This window comes from Punica granatum, chromosome 2 (genome assembly GCF_007655135.1).
Source record: "Punica granatum isolate Tunisia-2019 chromosome 2, ASM765513v2, whole genome shotgun sequence".
Taxonomy (NCBI): Eukaryota; Viridiplantae; Streptophyta; class Magnoliopsida; order Myrtales; family Lythraceae; genus Punica; species Punica granatum.
In genome coordinates this window covers 3079112-3100899 of record NC_045128.1, presented here as the reverse complement: position 1 = coordinate 3100899, position 21788 = coordinate 3079112, and the positions used below count along the sequence as shown (strand labels likewise).

Here is a 21788-nt window from a genome sequence, read left to right as displayed (position 1 = left end):
GATGGAATTCCCAACTTACCGTGAAACACGTTCATTTCGACGAATCATTAGCAATGGATGAACTTGACAGTGCGGCACAGAGTTACATGAAGGCCGTTAATGGAGGGGGGAATGGTGAGGAGCAAAATTTCCAATTACATAAAAGAAGATATACAGAGCCATTCCAATAGAATTTTCGCATCTTTCAGTTCTCATCAACAATCAGAAGAAAGCAAGATGTGAGACAAAAAAAAATTAGAGAAAAGAGGCTACATGATAGCTTATCATATTTACAGGACCTGGACCCAGCGATAATACCGACAGAAGCAAATCCTGCCGGGCAGACCCGATGAACAAAAAGGAATGTAACTTAACCCGACATCAGCCCCCACCTGCAACCATGTAACACGCTGTGTTAGAATGGCAGTATCACTCGCTCAGCAGGAAATTAAACAAAGCATATCAGTTAACATTCCAATCCAATGGTTTATATTATTGGCTCTATTACCAGGAACTGTTGTGTAGAAATTGATATATCGAGCCATTATGTTGAAAACTCCAACAGCACAAACTCCCCAAGATGAAACAACTGTTATATGAGGAAAGCATACACCCCCGTATTTTCAAGAAAACTTAGTCGACAAAAAAATTGAACAGCCATATCTCTGTTTCTTTGCTCGCCATTCATTTATTTAAGTGCGGATAGAGTCGTAATTAGGCATTGAAAAGCTACTGCAAACCCACCAATATGAAACCACAATCACATCTATATTTCAAAACTCGCGATGGTTGAAACACAAATCACAAGGCAAAGGAAGGAGTCAGTCTCGCAGCTGAACAATTGTGGCAGATAGTGAAACTTCTGTGTTCTGAGAATGGTTTGAAATTTACCTCTAATAGGACCAGAGTGAGTTGTCGAGGTCACAGGCTTCATGTTTGCGAGAGAGATAGACGTCAATGGAGGAGAAGAAACTTTTTCTGCAGTGCTTGAAACCCGAGGAGGCTCCAAGATCTTTCCAACATTAAATGCCATTGCTCTCTGACTACTCGATGGTATGGAGAAGCTCCTCGGAACAGTCAACGGGGGAGCGGGAAGAGGAGATGCCGTAGAAGGGATTTTGTTGGTTGGAGAGAACTCTTGATTTCTATATACTAGTGGAGCAGAATGACCGGCCACACCAGAAGATTTAGCTGGTTTATTACCAGGAGGTCTCGGGAGCTTATGAAGCTCATTTATCCTCGGAGAAGAGACGAGAGGAGGCGAAGCACTGGGGGATACTTTCGGAGATGAAGAGGGCTGAGCAGAACGTGAAAGCATTCCAGAGACAAGATGAGGCAATTCAGAAGAGGAGATGGGACCACTTGCAGACAGAACAGGCTTCTTCGAGACCGGTTTGCTCGTTAATGGACCAGAGAAAGCTTGCCTTTTGAACTTTTCAATATCTGACATGAATCCCTCAGGCAGAGGAGGAGGTAGCTGGGAGAACCCATTATACTTGCCATCTTTGAGTTCTGGCACTGGTTTTGAATCTTGCTTCCTTTGTTCCAATGGAGAGGAATGTGACAAATTATGGTCAGATCCACCAAGCCCAGTCGGCTTACTCCGTGGAGCTGTCCCACCCTTCCCTTCACTAGGGGTAGGTAATACGTACGAATTAGGCTTTGAAGCAGACAAATGCTGCATTTGCCTTACTTTTTCTGCTGGATCAAACTTCTTCTCTACAAAGATTGGAGCTGAGTAACTGTTCATCCGATGGTGTTCTCTATTTGGGACATGGAAATCTCCTTGGTTTCTCTCTAAATTCACCTTCATAACAGAATTGAAAAGCACATACCATATCAAACAACCAAAAGCAGCAGGCTTATGGCCAGAGAGGGCAACTGCGATCTTACCTCACTATTCTGAGCAGGATGTGACCAGGAGACATCATCCACCTACGAAAGCATGCATCGTGCAAACTAAATTAATAAAGGAATCAGGCTTAGACTAAGATCAAAGTCTCATCTTATCCAATTGTTGATGGAGCTTCGATAGCAGCTAGGTCTAGAGGGAAGTTATGAGCATTACGTTCATGCATAACTTCCATACCAAGGTTAACGCGGTTAATAATATCAGCCCAAGTATTAATTACACGACCTTGACTATCAACTAATATCAGAATTGTGGATAGGGACTAGATTCTAGATGCCAAAAGAAGTTAGGCAGTTTTATGCTCCCAACGTTCTGAAGCAAAGAATCGACAAAGGGAATGGAAGCCGTGATGGCATTAGATACTGACCTCCATGGAATTCCCAGATGTCGAAACATCCATCCCTAATGTACTTCTTCTGTAGTCAAAACTTAATTCTCCATCTTCTTTATCATTGTAACCATCCTCACCATCTTCCACCTCATCCTCAAGTACATTGACATGGTAATCAATATGCTGCAGTTCTGCAACCCTTTTCACATGAGAATCAACTGCCTCAAGTGATCTTAATCCTTTGCGGAAGAAATTTAACTGCATTAAATGTGAAGAGAGAGAAAGAGTTGATGTCAAGATTTAATCAGGAAGAGGAAAAAACAGAAGCATGAAAAGACTCAGTTAATCAGGTAAACCTGAGCCATATGGTGTCGAGCAGCCTGAGTTAGTAGACTTCGTGATTGCCCTTGCTTCAAAGATTTTAATCGAAAGACGCAGAGATTTGCCTCCTCTTCATATTCTTCGTGGGCACTTTGCAGTTGCTGCACGACAAAACTTTCGCCTTTCCCACTCTTTGACTTTCCCTTTTCTCTCTGTTGGGTGATCATGTATTCATATGCATCTCTGCAGACAGTGCATGTAATTCAAAACGTGCTAAATTTGTTAAACAGGCAAATCTCGTCTCAAAACAAAAGGTTGCAAACCTTTTCTCATCGCATTGTTTCTTCATCTCCTGTAAAAGTAAATAATACAATTGTCAGAAGAATAAATACACAATTTAAAAACAGATGCACTAGACAATTAAGCAGGTAAGCGTGAAATGAGCCATTTCTGGTCCAATAACACCAAAAATTCATTCCATCAAAAGTACAAAAAAGGTTCAAAGTACTTGATCCAAACAAATTTGTCTCTTGAAATATATATTTTCTGGTCAAACGTTTATGCAGAGAACCAAGAGGCAAGAGAAAAACCAGTTGACCAGGAAAAGTAAAACCAAGAAAGGTATAAATCCAGTTTTCTTCTATAGAATCGGCACTCAATATTATACTAGAATCCAAAGCAAGAATTTTCAAGGTACATGCCAACTGATTGATGACATATTAGTGTCTGAAGGAAACAAAAATTGACTGCCATTGGTAATGGAGACTCTTATAATGATCTCTTGAATAGCTTCAAAAGAAAAGACATATCTTAAGACTATAGATAGCATCAAGGACAAGAAAACGATATCCCGAAGATGCATAATATCAAAAAGGAAGAGGCAAAAGTGACCAACCTCCACATTGCGGAGTTCATTGAGAAAGGACTCTGATGGATTTGTTATTGTCAAGATTATATGAGAACGCTGGAAGACAAAAATTAATGGTCGTTGTCAGTAAGAGGAAAGACAATCTTACTCACTTCTCAAACAAGGATGCCACTAGGTACTCACATAACTATCCACAAGTTTTTGAAGTTCAAGCTGTACTTTGCCCAGCATTGACAGAAGATTACCTGCATGTGGTTTGAAGAGAAAGTTACCAAGAAGTCATTCATCTGACAAGGACCATCTCAAAACTTCAAGTCACATGTAGTTGGAAACATTAACCAGAAAGAAACCCAAAGTATTTCCAGGACTGAACATTTTTGTGTAAGAGATCAATAAATTATGCATGAGGCCTTATTATACAACTGGATTCCTAGGGCTGGACACTTGGTCCAACACGCTGATTGATTATCACTGAGGCCATAATAATCAATTGGATTCCTGATGCATTCTAGATTCTCCAAAATTAGCTCTTCTATCTGGACTTGCAAGGAAGAGGAAAAAGGGATAGCATAACAAGAGATAAACTAAGCGAAGAATCTGCTGGAAATATTGCCTCTTAATTGGAGCCTGACAATTTACATCAAATTCAGAAACAAAACCAGAAAGACCAACATTTTCAGATTCCTATAAACACGGGATAGAGTTAAATTTTGGATAAGTGGCTCCAACAATTAAAGCTAATGAACAACTATCACTCATCAGATCGCTGACTCCTCTTATAAGGCATTTTAATTTGCATTAAGTCAAGTTAAAACTTAGAAAAGAGATCTTCTCTCCCCAAAGTCATTACTTTATGAGCATATCAGCATAAGCTGGAAAACAAAAATAATAATAATAATAAAGCTTAAATCGGATGACCGAGGGTAGCAAACAGATTCTTGTGAAAAAAGCAGATTATTTTATAAACACTCACCACTCTCTCCATCACCTTGGAGTGCAGTCTTCTCCAGCAGACAAGTACCCATTTCCTGCAGCGACTCGGAAAATTCTGAAAGAATAGAGAGAGGCCTAAGACTGTTTAAGCTTTAAGAATACATCATTTGTAAATAGAGTCTTGTACAATCAACTCATAGACTCCAGCAAGCTGATGATACGAAATACAGAAGCAAGCAGCCTTCTATGATTCAGCAAGAGTGAAATATTGAACAGCATTAACTCTACATTATAAATACCCAGATTTCTAGCATTAGATAATCGATATAAATACTCTGGGGTAACCGATAATTAATATAAGTCAAGAAACAGTGCTGTATCCTTTCAAGCTTTCTACTGTCACTTCCAATGTAATGGGAAGAAAGCACTCTCCATAGTCAATCTTTTCAGCAGATGCTAAAAATTATATCACGCATTATATGTATCAAGGAGTTATACCGTATGCACTGTTTGCTGTAGCTGCAGCTGCAGAAAGTAAGCTGTCATAGCAATTCTTCATCGCCTGCATGTCCTGGAGAAAAGAAAGAACTTAGGATTAGGAAGTTTGTAACCATCTCTAAAAATTTGGTTCTACCTCATGGAACAGAAGAGCATGCTATTTGTTCATCACAAGGATATAGAGATTTCAAAAAGAAAATTTTTCACAGAATAAGGCACACAGGTAACGTACATTTCAAACGTGTCTATCGGCTGCTAGAATTGATTAACTCCTCCTAATGCACTAGAAATAATGAAAATTTTTAGGGAATTTGAGCAGCAAAAAATTACTTCAATCTCTTTCCGGCAAATTATTCTCCAGAAAAATGATTAACATTTGAAGTAGCACATTGTCTCATAAGAAAAGAGAAGTGGGAATCAACTGATATCCCTTTTAAGTATACCAAGCCAAATACTTGAAACAATCTCCATATGATACTAATCATGTAGGAAATATTCCGTCAAATTAATCCCCTAATACAATCTCAATTGCGCCATATCTTCATGGTTCACCGTAGGTCACCGCGCTACTTTCAGTCAGTCAAATGCCCCTTAACTGACACATCTCTTCAATCTAAACGGAAACAGTAATCCGCTTAACATGATGCAAACTACAGATTGCAAAAGCTACAATTCCGACAGTCCACACCGATCACCTCAGTGAGGCGCCGAACAGATCGCTCTCCCCCTGACGGTGGGAGAGAGAGAGAGAGAGAGAGAGAGGCTAAGGAGTGATATGTTAAGCTAATATGGTAAAACCTTCCCTGATAATCGCGCAGGTGAAAACGGAAGCACCGAGACTGAGCGCATGGACTGATTACAACGCAGTGAAGGGGGGAAATGGAGCGAGTACCTTAGAGGCCAGGGCGAGCTCATCGAGCTGTGCCGACGGGAAGACTTCCAATTTCTCCTTCGTATCACTCCTGTGGAGTGCCGCGAACCTCCGGAACTTCCCCAACGAGGACTTCATCTCCGGCAGCACAGAAACCCTAGCAGCAGTGAGGGAGGCGCCTTCACACCGGCACCGCGGAGGCTGATTCCTAGCTCCCGCAGTCCGAATGGAAATCGAAGTTCACCGGCCGGCAGCTGGCAATCACAGGTCGAGGAGAGAGATCTCGGGAGTGAGAGAGAGAGACGATGAAGAATCTGGTAATAAACAGGAAATACCGAAACGGGTTATGAACGTCGCTGTTGCTGTTGTGGTTGGGGTCAAACGGGAAGCAATACTGATAGAGAGAGAAAGGGTGAAGAAAATTGGGAGGAGCGAGAAACATCCTGATCTTATATATAAGGGGTTGGGGGGCGGGGGGAGGAAATGGAGCTAACCCTTACGTCACTCCGGCGAGCCGAGATTGGAGACTACCGTTAGCTCGACCTGGGTCCGGCAGTTAACGTGAATGTGTATTCGATGAGAAGATGTCAGATTCGGGTTTAATTAATTTGAGGAAGCATATATACATATATAACTTTTATTTCGCGCCACGTTCTGAAACAGCTACTTACCATCTTAGCATATAATATATATATCTATATGTAAGCCTCCAACCGCCGGAGGTTAACCCCAGTCAATGACATTACTTGCACGGGATGAAAAGAGGGTGTGGATTCTCTGTGCTCTTTTCCATTCGGCGCGGCGCTATTTCATGTGTTACTCGTTGCGTGTATAACCGACTTGCTTATCCAGTATGAATATCAATTATCATTGATGATTTGTGTTTTTCTTTTGGGGCATTATATTCTCCATCTGGCGATTAAAGGGTACATGACTAGCAGTTAATGTTTGGATCCGTTACCTTGATATCCCTACTTGAGGTTTCCTCCCGTGCAATTACAATTCTTCTTAAGCAAGAGTTCTGTACGGAGCCAAGAATATTTACATGGTGTACACAAATCGGAGAGAGCTCATATAAGCTGTCTCTTGCGAACCATTAAGCACCTCGGTCGGAGGCCACTAAAAGCCTCCCCATTTTTTCTTTAAAAAAAAAAAAACCACATATGCACAAAGCCAATGTTAGCAAAACACAGTCAAAAGGGCAATGTCCCTCACTTTTCTTTAATCAACACTTTTAGGTATGCATCACTTACCCATTGGCTCGGCAAACATGAACATGCAGGTCTTTGATCATCCAATAGTCAACAACATTACTTGCGCGGGATGACAAGGGAACGGATCCTCTTTGAGTCTCTCTTCTTTTCCATTCCGCGTACGCCTCCTTTCGACTGTTATTGATTACTCGCACAGCTATCTGACTTAATTCAGCACGGCTAATTAATTATTATCATTAATTTGCAATTTTCACCTATAGTATCATATCCTTAAATTCACCCGTTGTAACGCGATATGAATAGTTGGACGTGTCTAATCTATTCGACTTTAATCGACGAAATTACTTGCACAAGATGAAAAGAAGTGTTGATCCCCTATGTTCTTTTTCATCTAATGTAGCGTGCAAAACGATCTGACTTGTTGATTTACATTTCCTGCATCTAACGCCACGTCATTTATCTGTTTTACATGCGAGTGATGTGTCGTGCGCACAGTCGATACGAACCATCCTACGAATGTCGATTAATCGGTGAAGATCGAGGCCTATTTTGGTAAATTCAATTGATGGATACCATATGGGCGATGATGGTTGGGAGTGACCGAGAGGATAACGGCGACGAGGGGGTGTTTTACCGGTCAAAGTGTTTGAGTGGGCTTTTTGTTGTTTTGATTTCGAGAGGGGGAATAAATGAATAAAGAAATCGGTCAAAGTCACGTAATCATAATTTTGGCAAATGAGTAAAATGAGGTGGTGGGAGATATTAGTGGCAACCTTTGCTTCCTATTAATTGGCTTTGACCCATATTTCCTTCTTTTTTTTTTTTTTGCTCGTTGCAAGACCCATATTTCTCTTCACGACCTGCAGCAATCATTTGGAAAAATAAAATAAGATTTTTCGATAATATTATGGTGTCCATTTTATAACAAATTTTTCGAGAGAAACTTATCATTCGATCCGATCCGAGTCCAAAATTATAAGATACACTTAAATCTCGTTTACATAGTTAAGAATTAAATCGAGGCTATAATCTGTTTTCCATTGAATAAGCGCCATTTTAAAGGTACATGTGGCTCGTTTAATATCGTAAAAGGAGAAATGAAGCAATCCTTCTGCTAATGAATATTGTTAGGGAAAAACTGACGATATGCCTCTGTGTCTAGGTGAAATGTAACCGAGGCCTACTATTCCATACTCGATGAATTATCGACTTATATTATTATTATCATTATTATTTTGCTATATTATTTGACTACTTATACGATTTATTTATTCGCTTCTTCTTCGAGGAGCTTGCTTTTAAGCCATTTCTTGGCATATTATATATAATCCGGCTTTGTTCTTATCGGTCGACTATTGACATGGAAAGTGCGATCGAGATTTCCATCCAAAGTCGAGCTGCACCATGAAATCATCAAAAGCATTTCACTAAAAAGATCTAGGAAACAAAAAAAATCGAAGAAGTAATTGATAAGATAGATGGTCAAGTCAAAAGTTCATTAATTATTTGTGTGCATGGATCATGTTGGTGCTGAGATGGGCAATGATTTTTTATTTTATTTTATTTTCTGGTGAGGATTGCTGAGGAAATGGAGAATGATTTGTATAAGCTGATAAACAGCCATCATGTACATTTGACAAAATCATAACTTAGAATTTTATGAGTTTTACGAGAGTCGACAAGCTTTTTTCGATCTTGGATTTGACCAAACAAGTAATAGCATTCACGTACTATATTACAAAGATAAAATTGAACCAAATCGATATGATATAAAATATAAGAATAAAATAGACATGATGTTCTAATTTTCATCCATATGAATTCAAAAAAAATTCCATTTTTTTGAATGAAATTACGTGAGTGCTCCTTTAAAAAAAAAAGAGAGATTATGACCAAAGTGTAAAATTGCACGAAATTATTAATGGTTTGTTTGGTTTTAAAGTCTGATTTTAAAATCACACTTTAACTTAATTTTACCCACAACAAAACAAAATAATTCATACAAAGTCAAATGGTGGGTCCCATTTATACCACTCTTTTTTCCACAACAAAACAAAATAATTCATACAAAGTCAAATGGTGAATCCTATACATAACCATTTATACCATTATTTTTCAAAATCAAAATCTGATTTTAAATTCTTACTTTGAAACCAAACGCAGTATAAATGAACAGTCCATTATCACAGGTCATATAGGATATCTAAGTCGGGGAATCACAAATTAATGGTTGAATGGTCCTTCCTCTACGTTACATGTTATAATATATATTGCTTGATCAACATATATTTGATCTAATGGCTGAAACTCTTATCCGTGAGAGGATCATCAGCCATTGGATGATCTCCTAAAAGAGATACTTTGACCTCCACCGGCGCCGGTGAGCCGTACGAAACCGTCAAAATCGGATATTGGCGACGTAGAGAGGGACAGGGTTCTTCCATTTTCTTTTGTTAGGAAGGGAATTTTTCTTTTACAAAAGATTAAATTTAATATATTTGGTCTCTTTTCTTTTCTCTTCTAAAAATTAACATTATATTTTAAAAAAATAAAACTGTGAGAGATAAAATTATCATAATTTCTAAGAATAAAGCAGTTACAGTATAAGTGCATTTTTCATAAGGTGAACTTGTATTCGAAATAAAACTACTTTTATTCCTTCTGTGGAAAAACAAAATAAAATAATGTGGCTCTTTGAGCACCGGACGCCGGGTCATAAGACCATCTTGTGCTGTCAATTTTCACATGCCATATCCTACTACATATATATATTTATTTATTTTTTTTCTAATATGACTTAGGTAATTAAAATATATTGTCTGAATTAGCAGAATCCGTAATATTGCTGCAAATCCAGCAAAGCAAAAGCAACCCGTTCCTCGTTTTTCATTTGCTCTTCTCACATCTTTGAATCGAAATCACTTGTAGTCTTGCTGAGATACGTTATCTCACATGAAAAAATTGATAAAGAAACTACAAGTTTTTATGAGGTTTGGGTCAAGCAACCTATCAGCTTAAACTTTAGAGTTGCAGATGCGCTCAAGTCTGTGCATGTCAAAGTGTGAATTTTATATGGTATTAAAGCGGATTATGCTTCTGCGTGCTCATGTGAGCTCACACCACGCCATATTCAGTTTCAAGGCAGCCAAGAGTGCGTCTCGCGTTAATCGGGCCCAAAACTGGCCTGGTTCAGTTCCGAGATAGCTAGAGGTGCACCTCTAGTTAGGCCCGAGTGTGAAGCTCGAGGCTAGTTTAATATTTATCCCCGCTTGCATGAGTACGGAAGAGGATGTTCGGCTCGTGATCAGTTGTTAAGAGCGGGTATTTAAGGGCACGTGGCACGTGTTGGACCACACGTTGCCACATGAGGGCTGGTGTTGAGATACGTTATTCCATATGAAAAAATTAAGAAAGAAACCACAAGCTTATATGAGATTTGGGTCTAACAACTTATCAGCTTAAACTTTTGAATTGCAAATGAACTCTACTTTGTGTAGGTCCAAGTGGAAATTTTACGAGCGTCTGCCTACAATATCTTTTCCGGATCTCAAACGGTATCACGAGTTAGCTTATTCACAGGGTAATTGAAGTTTGAACTTTCCAGACGGATGTATAGTTGACTAGTAAAATTTTGCCGCCTGCTTGTACCGACAAATGTCGGCATTACTAGATGTCATATATGTGTTTTCATTCAGTTGTATGCGTCGTTATTCCACAAGGCTTAGGTGATCTTACTGCGAAGGGTTGAATGATCCAACAACAAGGACATGTTCTGAATACTGTGTGCCTTCCATATCAGTGTTTCGTAAACTAACTATCGTGGCCATATTTTTCGGTTATCGCTAGTTCATAGCTCCATAAGGTACTCTTATCACGCTAAGTTTGAAAAGACCACTAGTATAAGGTTATGTATATGGCAAATAATCAAGATTGCCACATACATGATGTTAATCATATATATGATTACTCGATCTTTGCACAACTAGAGCTGATGGATATATATGTGTATATCCTTTCAGACTGATGATTTCGAGATTCCCGGACATACTCGACTTGTAAAACTTTCTAATCAAAGAAATATAATATATATGGATTGAATCAAGACTTATAACCATACGATACTCATGCTCTTCTTACGAGCACGCAGACTGTTACATGCGTGCGCGAATTGGAAAATCAAAGAGGCTGTTACTATATTAACCCGATGATGAACACGAGACGTATATAACTTTTATTTGCGCTAAGGTTCATGATTAATTTTCAGAATCGTTGCTAGTAAAAGATCGTCTGGAAATTCGTTGTTGTTTGAATGTCAATCGTCAAAGCATGACATATGCCGAGATGGAAAAATCTTTTATCTTTGTCGAATATATTAGTGGAATATGCCTCTTTCCTAGTCCAATTCAATTACTTAATATTTCAGTATCCATCGCCGACAGATTTTCTACTTGTCTCTCTCTCTTTGGCTTTGGGTTCTTATTCGGCTCGTCTCTTTTACATACCAAACTCAATTATAAGTAAACAACGAGACTGGCTCACTCAGCAAACGATATCATGGATTAGTAAGATCATTTATAGTGTATGTTTTCGAAAATAATATGCAACCATTTCATGGTTACGGCTAGGTTTATAACGTGTAAATCATGAGAATTGATTTCAATTAATAAACTGAGAATATCTCGTAATCTTATTAAAAGAAAAAAAAAAGTGAATGTCAGAGAATGATGTTCTCCCACTTCTTAGGAGGAAGGTATTAACGGAAACATCTTGATCAGTTCTGATATTTCTCCTCCAAATGATTCAGCTATTGTACCAAACGTGAAATTATTCCATCAAACTCTTTCTCTCATACTTTCATTGAAGGCATATTCCTTTTTAGGGAAAATCATTCAATCTCATCCCCTTCATTTTTTTTTTCTATTTTGCACCAACACTTGCGTTTAAACAATGCAAAGTTCATAGAGGCTTCAGATCTTTTATTTATTTTATTTTCCTTTTTTATAGATCATCAAAACTCCATTACAGAGAACGCCTCAATACATACAACCAGTATAACTCAAGGAGAGACTAGAGAATAACAGCGAAAGACAAACGGAAGAAAGGATCATAACCAAGCAATGAAATCTTGGGTTCTATTAACACCTGACTTTGCTAACCAATCAGCAAATGAATTTCCTTCCCGGGGAAATACTGGTACAAGATCGAACCGAAGTGAAGAGATGAAAGATGAATGTCGACGAAGATATCTCTGTACTTCCAAGGCATGCCTACCCAATGATGTTTGAGGAGTCTGATTCATTAACAAGACAAGAAGCAAAGACAGATGGGTTGGAGACTGAGATTTGAAGAGCCTTCTTGGGAAAGGAAAAGAAGATATCATTGCATTCAGGTGCTTTCTTGTATTCAATTTGAGTGGACTGGCCCAATTCAACCTATCGACATAATATTACCGGAAACAATACCGAACGATGAGGATACACATGATTCTAATTCTGATTGTAATTTGGTCAGCAGGGCACTGCACATGGTAACTATTAAGCATAAGCGATCCATAACAGTTTGATCTGGTATGCACTGCTGTTATTAGTCATGACTTTTGGACATCGCTCTATAATTTGATTTCATGTGAGAATACACGTACAATGCCGCGTTGATTTCACATGAGACATAAGAAGCCCAAACACGCTCGTTAGTTTTATAATAATTTGCAGAAGTTACACAGTTACTTTGAAACATCCTATGTACACATGTATATATACATATGCATCGAAATAAAACAAGTACTGAGATTGGCTTCCGATACGTACTTGCGCAGATTCTCTTTCTAAAAGATCTGTCAAATGAATATATAAAAGGATGTTATCACAGATGGCCTGCAGTTATGGCCTCCAAATTGTCGCAGGCAGTGATTAGAAATTACAAAGTGCATATATATGAGTTGTATATGTATGTATCAGGAGGCTTTTCCTGCAGTTCTGTGAGGGCTGCAAGAAGAAACGCTCCATAGATTTCTCACCCCCCCGGAGCTGGTCCGTGGCAGCCCGACCAAGAACCGCTTCGCCCTTGCCCTCCTGCTCTTCTTCCCCGGTTGGGTTCCTGCAGGCTCATGGGGTTTCTGCGTATTTTGGATGAATTAACAGTTGAGAAAGTGAACAAGATCATCTAATGCATGCATAAGATGTTTCCTAATTACCTTGACAGGATCATCGATGACAGCAGAGTCATTGTTGTCCTCTTTTTTCGATTTGATGGTGGCGCTATCCTTCATCTGGTCTATACCATTGGACTCTCCATGATCATCATCTGTCGATTCCCATTAAAAACACATTTTTCATCATTGAATTTTAATGTTTCATAATATATAGTTCATATACGCGTGTGGGTAATCTCAACAAGAATCAGAATAACATTAACCATTTGTACCTTCGATGAGATTATCGGGAACATCTATGTGCTCGCGGCTATTGGCACCAGCCGAAGTATCGTCAGATGAAAAACAATACTCCCTAAAGCTAGGCGATCCCGGGTAGAAGATACTGTCCTCCCTATCACGTAACCCTAAGTTATCATCATCCTGATCCTCCCCCTTATTCTCCTCCTCGTTGTTATTATTGGTGGGCTCATCGCTCCTATCCTTGCCGCTGTCCTGGGCCTCCTTCTCCCTAGGCTCCTCCTCCTCCTCCTCCTTCGGTGTCGCAAGACTCGCAACCTCCTCCTCCCTCGGTGTCACGACCTCCTCCCTTCCTGTACCATCACTGCTACCACCAACATTTTTCTTCTCTGCTGTCCCATGGGTGACTTCTCCACTGGTGCTTTCCCCTTTCGCTCCCTCGGCCTTCATCATCTGCTGCGGCGTGGGAGGCAGCTTCACAATGCATTCATCCATGAGAGGGGGAACCCCAGTGGCCTTATCTGCTGAGGGGACACAGGCGGAGACACTACTCTTGCGGCCCTGGTCATTGCTTCCGCCGCCAGTGACGGAGTCATCATCCGCAAGCAGCTGCTTGATTGAGGCAGGGTCGGCAGCGGTGGCTCGATCGGCCTTGTTGCGCCAAGGGTTGAGGTCATCAAACCGACGGTGGAGAGGATTGTAGTAGAGGTACGTGTGGCCCATCTCATCCTTGTTGAACTTTGATACGCTGCAGCCCATCCTCAATGCCTCAGGAATATCGAGGGGAGCGACAACATGAGCTGGCGAGCGATATAGCGGATCTACGAGGAACGTGGAGAACCTAGCTAATGAAGTTAATGAAGATCAAATCACCCAAAAAAAAGTTAATGAAGATCATGAACATCGGAGAGGAAGGAGAGAGTTGAAGGTTTTTTTTTTTTTTTTGGTGAAGGAATAAACTAAAAATGGAGATGGAATCATTTAAGAGCTAATTAAGAAAGATAATGCCGGAGAGGAGAAGAGATCAGGAGACCAGAGATATATGGGAGATGAGGACCAACGAGGGTTTCGGAGCAATGAGGTTAGAGAACGTCAATAAGGAAAAACTTTTCAGGTTTTCTGTTTTTTTTTTCCCCTCTCCTATTGTTTTCCAATTTTGTCAAACATTTTCTTCCGGGGCTGCTTGTAGTTTTTCTGTTACAAAAGAGGCCTGTGAGCCTAATACAAAAATATAAAAATCTTAATAGACAATAAAGATGTATAGTAGTCACATTAAGTATCGAATTTAGGATCTCTTAGATACCAAGCGGAAGGCAACACTATACCTCCTTTTGATGGTTTATTTGTATTTCTTTCGGTTATAAGATAAACTCATGCGTCTAGTAAATAGATGAAAAAAGGAAAATATAAAAAGTTGCGACCTCTCACTCGTTGTCAAAATTGTGATTCCGATTCTACTCGTTTGGTTTCGAAAATTTTTTTAACTCTATTCCACTTTAACTCCACTTATCTTCAATTCAACAACACAATTATCAGTTTTATATTTTTCTTCAAGTTTTTTAACAATTTAATTTAATTTTTAATATGAAATTCTCTCAACTATTCATTATTTTTTTTACAATTCAATAACACAATCATTACTTTCTCTCAACTATTCATTATTTTTCACACTTTTTTTTCATAATTCAACAGCATAGTCATTGCAAACAAATTAAAACCAAAACTCAACTCTACTCAATTCTAAAACCAAATATAAGGATCTTACCATTTTATACTTTTACCTTCTATGACGAATTGATAAACTCGAGAGAGATGCAATTCCATGTAGTAAAAATAGCAGAAATTCCACTCCACCGACTTAAAACTGAAATAATATATCGTCATTTATAATACAATTTAGGTGCAATTAATTAAATTTTATTGTTGACTTCAGAATATAGAGCCCAAAACTTTAAAAATTATAGAAATTAATTCATAATTTTCTCTAACCTTACTTTTTATATGCAAAATTATTACTTTATGCAAAATTATTATTTAAAATAATAGAAAAGAAGATAATAGGAATGTAAATCGAGACTTAATTTTAACTCTATGATAGTTATTGCTCATATATGTAGGTATAAAATATTATGTAAACAATATTTTAATTTTTGTATAGGCACTTATGATATCACGATTCGATTTTACGTTTCGATTATGTAGAGCCACTAACATTACTACGTCAAAGTTCGATTTTGATTATAGTGTTCAGATTGCGGTTCTCCGGAGTTAATTATATCATCAACTAGTTCTTAACCGGAACGTTGCGCGGGCACCAATGGTTGTTCGAACTTTTGACAATCCGCTAAAATACAAATCCTATAATAATATATTACAGACTTATTAAATCATGTTCAGATCATACATAACATGAACCAAGAATTGGTTACACGTGATTCACCGTGTATGTGATCATGATAAAAAAAAACATAAATATACTTTTTATAATTATTTTTATCTCGAATTTTTAATAATCCGCTAAAACACAATTTCGATAATAGCATCTTTACAGACTTATTAAAGCATGTTAAAATCATATAAAACATGAATTAAAATTTGGTTATGGATGATTTACCTTTATAATCATGAATAAAAACAATGTAAATTTACTTTTTATAATTATTTTTTATCGAATTTTCATAAAAAATGCAAAATTAAGTATTAATTGTGAAAATTCATATCCATATTAAATAATAAAGACTCAAAAAGTCAGTCAATGAAAATGCCCAAAAAGCCTATGTGGAAGGCTCTCGTAAATCGAATGAATGCTCTCATTCGTAGAAGCCTACTTTAATTACATATACAAGAAAAGAAAAAAAAAATAAAAAAGTCATGATATTATTATATGGTTTTCTCATAAAATGACTTGAGGGCAGCTTTGCTATATCATAGGAACTTTACCATAAAAAGATGATGAAGATACTTATTAAAAAAATTATGAAGAAAATTGTATATAGAGTCATTTATTGATTTAGATATACAAAATTCAAGTACTCGTTATATAGAAAAAAGTGATATTAATACTTACATTAACAACTATATTGAAAAGAGAAGAATATAAAATATGTTGAATTTAATAAGAGAGTAGGCTTTTACCGAATTTTATACAACTCCGTATATCCTTAGTATGAAAGTTGTCTAAGGTTCAGTAAACTATCCAATGATAATATTCAGTTTGGTAGTTTTATTTGTAATAAAGACGTGTGAAAATGAAAACAAAAAAGAGAGAAGGTATTGATAACGAAACCTCGGAAGAGGGAAGAAAAAATGAGTCTAATGTGCAACAAATAAAAGAAAAAAAATCCAAAAATCCAAAATTATAAAATATAAAAAAGGAAAAGAATAATAAAAATACGAAAAATTGAATGGAGAGCTTTGAACACAGGATAATCGAGACAATTAGTCATATATCTACTAATACAACACCAACAATCTTATGCACATCTCTCATTTTCTTTATATATATATATATATACTTTTAATTACTTTTGGGGCCTAAAAATTAAAAGCAAGAATATGAAAAGTCTATTGTTAAAAAGCTCCTAAACTTATGAAATTTTTAATGTGGCAAAATATTATTACACAAATTGAGACCTCCCATTGCACAATATTGGAGAGTCTAATTAAATACCTATAATAGATTTGATTATTTCTCATTTGTTTGGATTTTTGGTAGTTCTGATGACTTTTTTTTCCCCCGTGTGCACCCAATTGAGACTCCTAATCATGTCTTGTATTGGATCCCAACTACAAAGAGGATAATTTCAACTATTAATAAGTTTTCACTTTATTTAGCATAACAGATAATAATATGGGTATTTTTTCCGTGTTCTCTCTTTTTACCTCATCAGCAAAAAAGTAAAAACTATCAACATTTGGCCAAGAAAAGAGGAAAGACAATAATAGAAAATCCTTCCATAGCCGGTCCAGTCGCAATCTTATTTCCCAGACGATTCATCTAAGCTCTTGCTCTTCGATGTCGCGGGGAGATGAGAGTTCCATTCTCGAATCTCGGGACATAAGCTTCGACCTATCACTTGGTTAGTTAATAAATATCCTAAAGTAGTTTCTCGTTGCATTGTGTCGCCGCATTCTTTCGAATCTCGGGGCATAATCTTTGACCTATCACTTGGTTAGTTATAAATATCTTAAATTAGCTTCTCGCTGCATCGTGTCGCCCGACCTTTTCCTCGCTCCTTTACAAGGTTCTTGAGTTCAAATCCAACTGCTCAAGTTGAGTAGCACATGGAGTGCCTTAAAACCAATAAGACCAGAGAATGCCCAAGAAAAATATGTTTCAAGAAATCAAGATTTATAAGCACAACTAGTTTTGACTACGCATGTTAGGTCAAGATCATTTTCAGCGACAGACAAATCAAACAAGTTAGGGAAGGGAGAGTGACAATGCAGATTTCGCGTCGTGAAGGTGGAATGCGCGGTTAGCCCGTGGAAAAATTTCGAAAGCCGGGAACATTCCGAAGACTATCGAATGACTGTAATCAGCATCTTCCCTTACGTTCCCCGTGTTTAATTGGATTAACTGATCATTGGTTGCTGGGGCTTTTATTTGCAGATTTGAATGCAGTGCCCGGGCCCAATTCATTTCGGGTCAAAATTAAAGCAACTTGGCATTATGTTGGGCCGAACTAGAAAAGTTCATTTCAACTAAAAAAATTGAGGTAATTTTAAGGTTTGATGAAACAACCTTTGTTTCATCTTCGAGTACGACTCGCAGCCATTCGATACGTCAGTCTTCCCTAAGCTTTTCACGACTGCAATGTGATTTATCGATACGTCAATCTTCCCTAAGCTTTTCACGACTGCAATGTGATATATCGATACGTCAATCTTCCCTAAGCTTTTCAGGACTGTGATACATTGACAAATTTCATAGAAGAGATGTAGACCCATACAGGCATCAAAAGATTGTTCCATAACAGTACCTTCAACCGTGTTTACAGCTTATACTTTTAATTTTTCTGTCATTTGTTAGGACTGCGATCGCTGTTGAAACATTTCATAGACTAGAGACCCGTACTGGGACTGATAGAGATTCTTTCATGTCGGATCACTTGCGACGCTCCCTAAAGCTGATGGTTCGGGACGATTTTAGTTGTCGATTGGGCAAAGGGAACAACTCAACAGAAGAAGAAGAAGAAGCAGCAGCTTGGCGATTAACCAAAGGTAAAGGCAGCTGCAATACTGTAAATTGAACTTTTGGCAATTACAAATGGAGGACGGCCCCACAAGTTTTTCCTTCTATATGTACACAAAAACCAAATTCCTAGGAAAGACATCTCTCTCATATGATGTGATGACTTATATGTATTGTATTGGGACCATTCCTCCAATCATCCTAACACTCCCTACTTCCAACACAGAAAAAGAAGATCCATAAGGGGTCAAATTGGCAAATCAATTCCTTCCCATCTGATTAGAGCTGTATCAACTCAGGGATGAGCTTCAGGAGGAAGGAGAGCTCCCGTTCGGAGAAGTGCGGCTTCGGCTCCTTGGCAGCTCCGTCATCCGATGCTATCGTCTCGGACAGGGTCTCCTCTGTTGCTGCCGGCGGCTTTATCAGATTAGCCACTGCCTCTGTTATCTCTCGGACCAAGTCCACGATCACTCCGTCGATCCCCATCAGATGCTGCATGTACACCGCTTCGGGAACATTGCTGTAAAGATCCACGAAACCGGAATCGTCAGCTGAGATACATTAATTCGACCCGTTTCATTATTTATTCCCAAAGAGTTGCACGAGATCGGTACTTACTTCAACTTGCCGTAAGTCAGGAGGGAGAGTTTGGACTCCTTGATCTTGGAGATGGCCACGGGGTTTCTGAAGATGCCTTTAACCTCGGAAACGATTCCCTGCAGGCCGCCTTCCAAGCAGAGCTTCACGGCCTCCTCCAAGGAATTCCTCCTCGTGTCATAGTAGATCTCCGTGCCCCCGTTCGTCAAGAAGAAGACCTGCAATTTACCGATTCCAAAGGGTCGTTGAGAAAAACATGTCCTCCTCGTTCAAGACTAGTGAAAAAAAATGGAGCCCGAGCTTGCAAACAAATGCTTACGGGGTATATGCTCTGCAATTTCCGAACGAGAAGTGCGGCGTCGGGCTGAAACGTCGAGAAGATGATGGGCCTGCCATTTGCGTAATCGAAAACCACCTGCAACAGTTCCAAGAAACAAAAATTGAGATAAGCCCAAAAGAACAGAGCAAGTGATGAAGACATTTTCTGAAAATGACAGGAAATCCTTCCATCTTCGTTCCTAAACTTCTCATAAGTCTAAAAGGGATCATCTAATACGAGACAATGGAATCTTCTGAAATCCAGTAATCAATCCTTCTCCCAATTTTCCATGGGAAATGGACGATATGAAGAAAAATATCCGTATGCCACACTCGACTTAGGGAAGCATCTAGCTTCCTGGTATCGTAACGGGAATAAAAGCGCACGTATAGGTATACCTTTAGGATGGCTTGGAGGACCCGAATGAGATAGTCCTGAGGATAGACAACGTGATCATCGAACTTGAGCTCGATGTTGAACCCGAGGGAGGGCTCGACCCTCTGGAAGGCCTCCTGGAGGGTGCAGTGGGGGTCGTCTGATTCGACTTCCCAGTTTATGATCTTGCCATCCTTGGTCTTCCTGAGCAGGGACTTGCCCAGTCTCTCCGGCTCCTCCTGCGGCCCATAGCACATGAACTCGTTCAGGGTCAGCTCTGTCACCCTCTTCTCAAACACGATCCCCTGAAAACACAACAGAACACCTTTAGCAAATGCTACTATCGGTTCATCGAATGAAGCATACAGAGAATCGAAGCGGTCTCGATGATTACGTTTTCTTCGGAGAGAATGAAGTTGTCGTGGAAGATGATGGGGCAGTCGTCCTTTGTGACCTGCAACAACAAGCACAAAATTTCAGCTCAAATGAATAAGTTCAGGATAAAATCAGGTCGAGGACAAGCTTATATTCACACTTCTCGATAAGACCACGACTCACTTGGGTTCGAACGTCGATTTAACTCGTCCCGTCCCGGCCACGAGGTTTTACTTGCTATTAATTATAAAACTATATTAAGAAAACGAAATTGCTAAAAAGACCAGGATGGTAATGAAATGACCGAAATAACCTTGATCAGCCATAAATTTGCGGAAACAGAATCAACTGGCCAATCAAATCTAACGGAGGTTCTAGCACGACAATCAAATCTAATTAGAGCTTTGAACAGTAAAAGAGTTTATGCGACGAATATGCGACCGATCCACGTCAAGAACATGACAGCCCGACAATTTCGACTAAAATTGAATTTCGAGAACTCCAAGGGAAAAAAAAACAACAAAAGGACAAAATAAAACAAGAACTCCAGTTAACCAAGAACCCAGAAGAAAAGGAAGGATCTTTATGAACAAGAAAATACTAAAATCACATTTTCCGATAAGATTCCGGTCGAATATCGGCGGGAAAGCCATCCACCCGGCCGGAGAATCGAACCCAGAAAGGAAAAACAACTGACAAAGTCGAAACGGATCTTTCAATCGGTCGGCATTTTCCTTAATGAGATCAATAGTTTTACCTGGACGTCAAATTCGATGAAGTCAAGGGGGAGCTTGGCGGCGGAGTTGAAGGAGAGGATGGTGTTCTCCTTGAAGGCCTTCATCCTCCGGTCGTCCGATTGGAGCTGGTTCATCCCGTGCCCCCGGTGGCCCACCACCAGGAACTTCGGCACCTTGAATGAGCTCCACCTGCTCAGCTCCACCCCTGCATGCCATTGCCACCCATCAAACGAATTAACATAGTCACCATATATACACACTCCCGCCAACAAAAGAGACAATGCTCGGGACGACCGATCCGGTGATCGCTCGGGACACACGTAGTAGTACCTTTCGAGAAAGTGGGGGCCGCGTGGAGGGCCCCGGGGACCTGGTCGAGGTTCGGGACGTCGGAGACGTGGACTGCTTTGAGGGCCATGATCGGAGACGGTGCCGGGGAAGGGAGAAAAAGAAGAAGGGAATTAAAGAAGTGAGGCAGAGGCGATCTCCCACAGCCGGCGGTGGAGAGATTCGGCGGGGAGGGGTATAATGGGAATTTCGGTTGTGGCCGATGGAGGAAGGTTTTGGAGGAAGGGGTATTTATACGGGGGGCGAGGGGGGACAGGATCCAAGGGTGACGGGATGCGAATATTCTACCGTCGGGTAATTTTAACATATGCCTTCGCATATTCGGTTCTCGGTTCCCCGGTTGCCGTTAGTTAAACTTGACGGCGGCTGGGTGGGCCCCCATGCTACCCTTTTGTGTCAAAAAGGGTTATTTTGGATATGACTGTCTATGGGGATCCGGGTGTGTACTTGGACAAGGGTTAACGGTGCCAGCTTTGGTTAGGTGACTCTAACAATGGTGGAGCCACGTAGGCTCATGATCATATA

General features: G+C 39.4%; 3 protein-coding genes across 3 annotated transcripts; all 3 read right to left on the bottom strand.

The window, feature by feature from the left end:
• Positions 1-102: 102 nt before the first annotated feature.
• Positions 103-6144, bottom strand: LOC116198101 (uncharacterized protein At2g33490-like). The gene is made up of 11 exons (XM_031528442.1): positions 5735-6144; positions 4843-4915; positions 4385-4459; positions 3595-3656; positions 3439-3507; positions 2867-2895; positions 2579-2786; positions 2259-2480; positions 1873-1914; positions 871-1786; positions 103-371 (listed from the first exon to the last, which is right to left on the bottom strand). Exons 1-11 carry the CDS (start codon positions 5849-5851, stop codon positions 361-363), a joined length of 1824 nt encoding a protein of 607 aa, XP_031384302.1. The 5' UTR covers positions 5852-6144; the 3' UTR covers positions 103-360.
• A 6346-nt stretch (positions 6145-12490) lies between these two features.
• Positions 12491-14482, bottom strand: LOC116198020 (transcription initiation factor TFIID subunit 11-like). The gene is made up of 3 exons (XM_031528320.1): positions 13351-14482; positions 13121-13230; positions 12491-13042 (listed from the first exon to the last, which is right to left on the bottom strand). Exons 1-3 carry the CDS (start codon positions 14075-14077, stop codon positions 12881-12883), a joined length of 999 nt encoding a protein of 332 aa, XP_031384180.1. The 5' UTR covers positions 14078-14482; the 3' UTR covers positions 12491-12880.
• A 4023-nt stretch (positions 14483-18505) lies between these two features.
• LOC116198019 (glycerophosphodiester phosphodiesterase GDPD1, chloroplastic-like) lies at positions 18506-21478 on the bottom strand. The gene is made up of 7 exons (XM_031528319.1): positions 21246-21478; positions 20936-21120; positions 20198-20257; positions 19827-20108; positions 19429-19524; positions 19131-19327; positions 18506-19032 (listed from the first exon to the last, which is right to left on the bottom strand). Exons 1-7 carry the CDS (start codon positions 21331-21333, stop codon positions 18792-18794), a joined length of 1149 nt encoding a protein of 382 aa, XP_031384179.1. The 5' UTR covers positions 21334-21478; the 3' UTR covers positions 18506-18791.
• Positions 21479-21788: the final 310 nt, after the last annotated feature.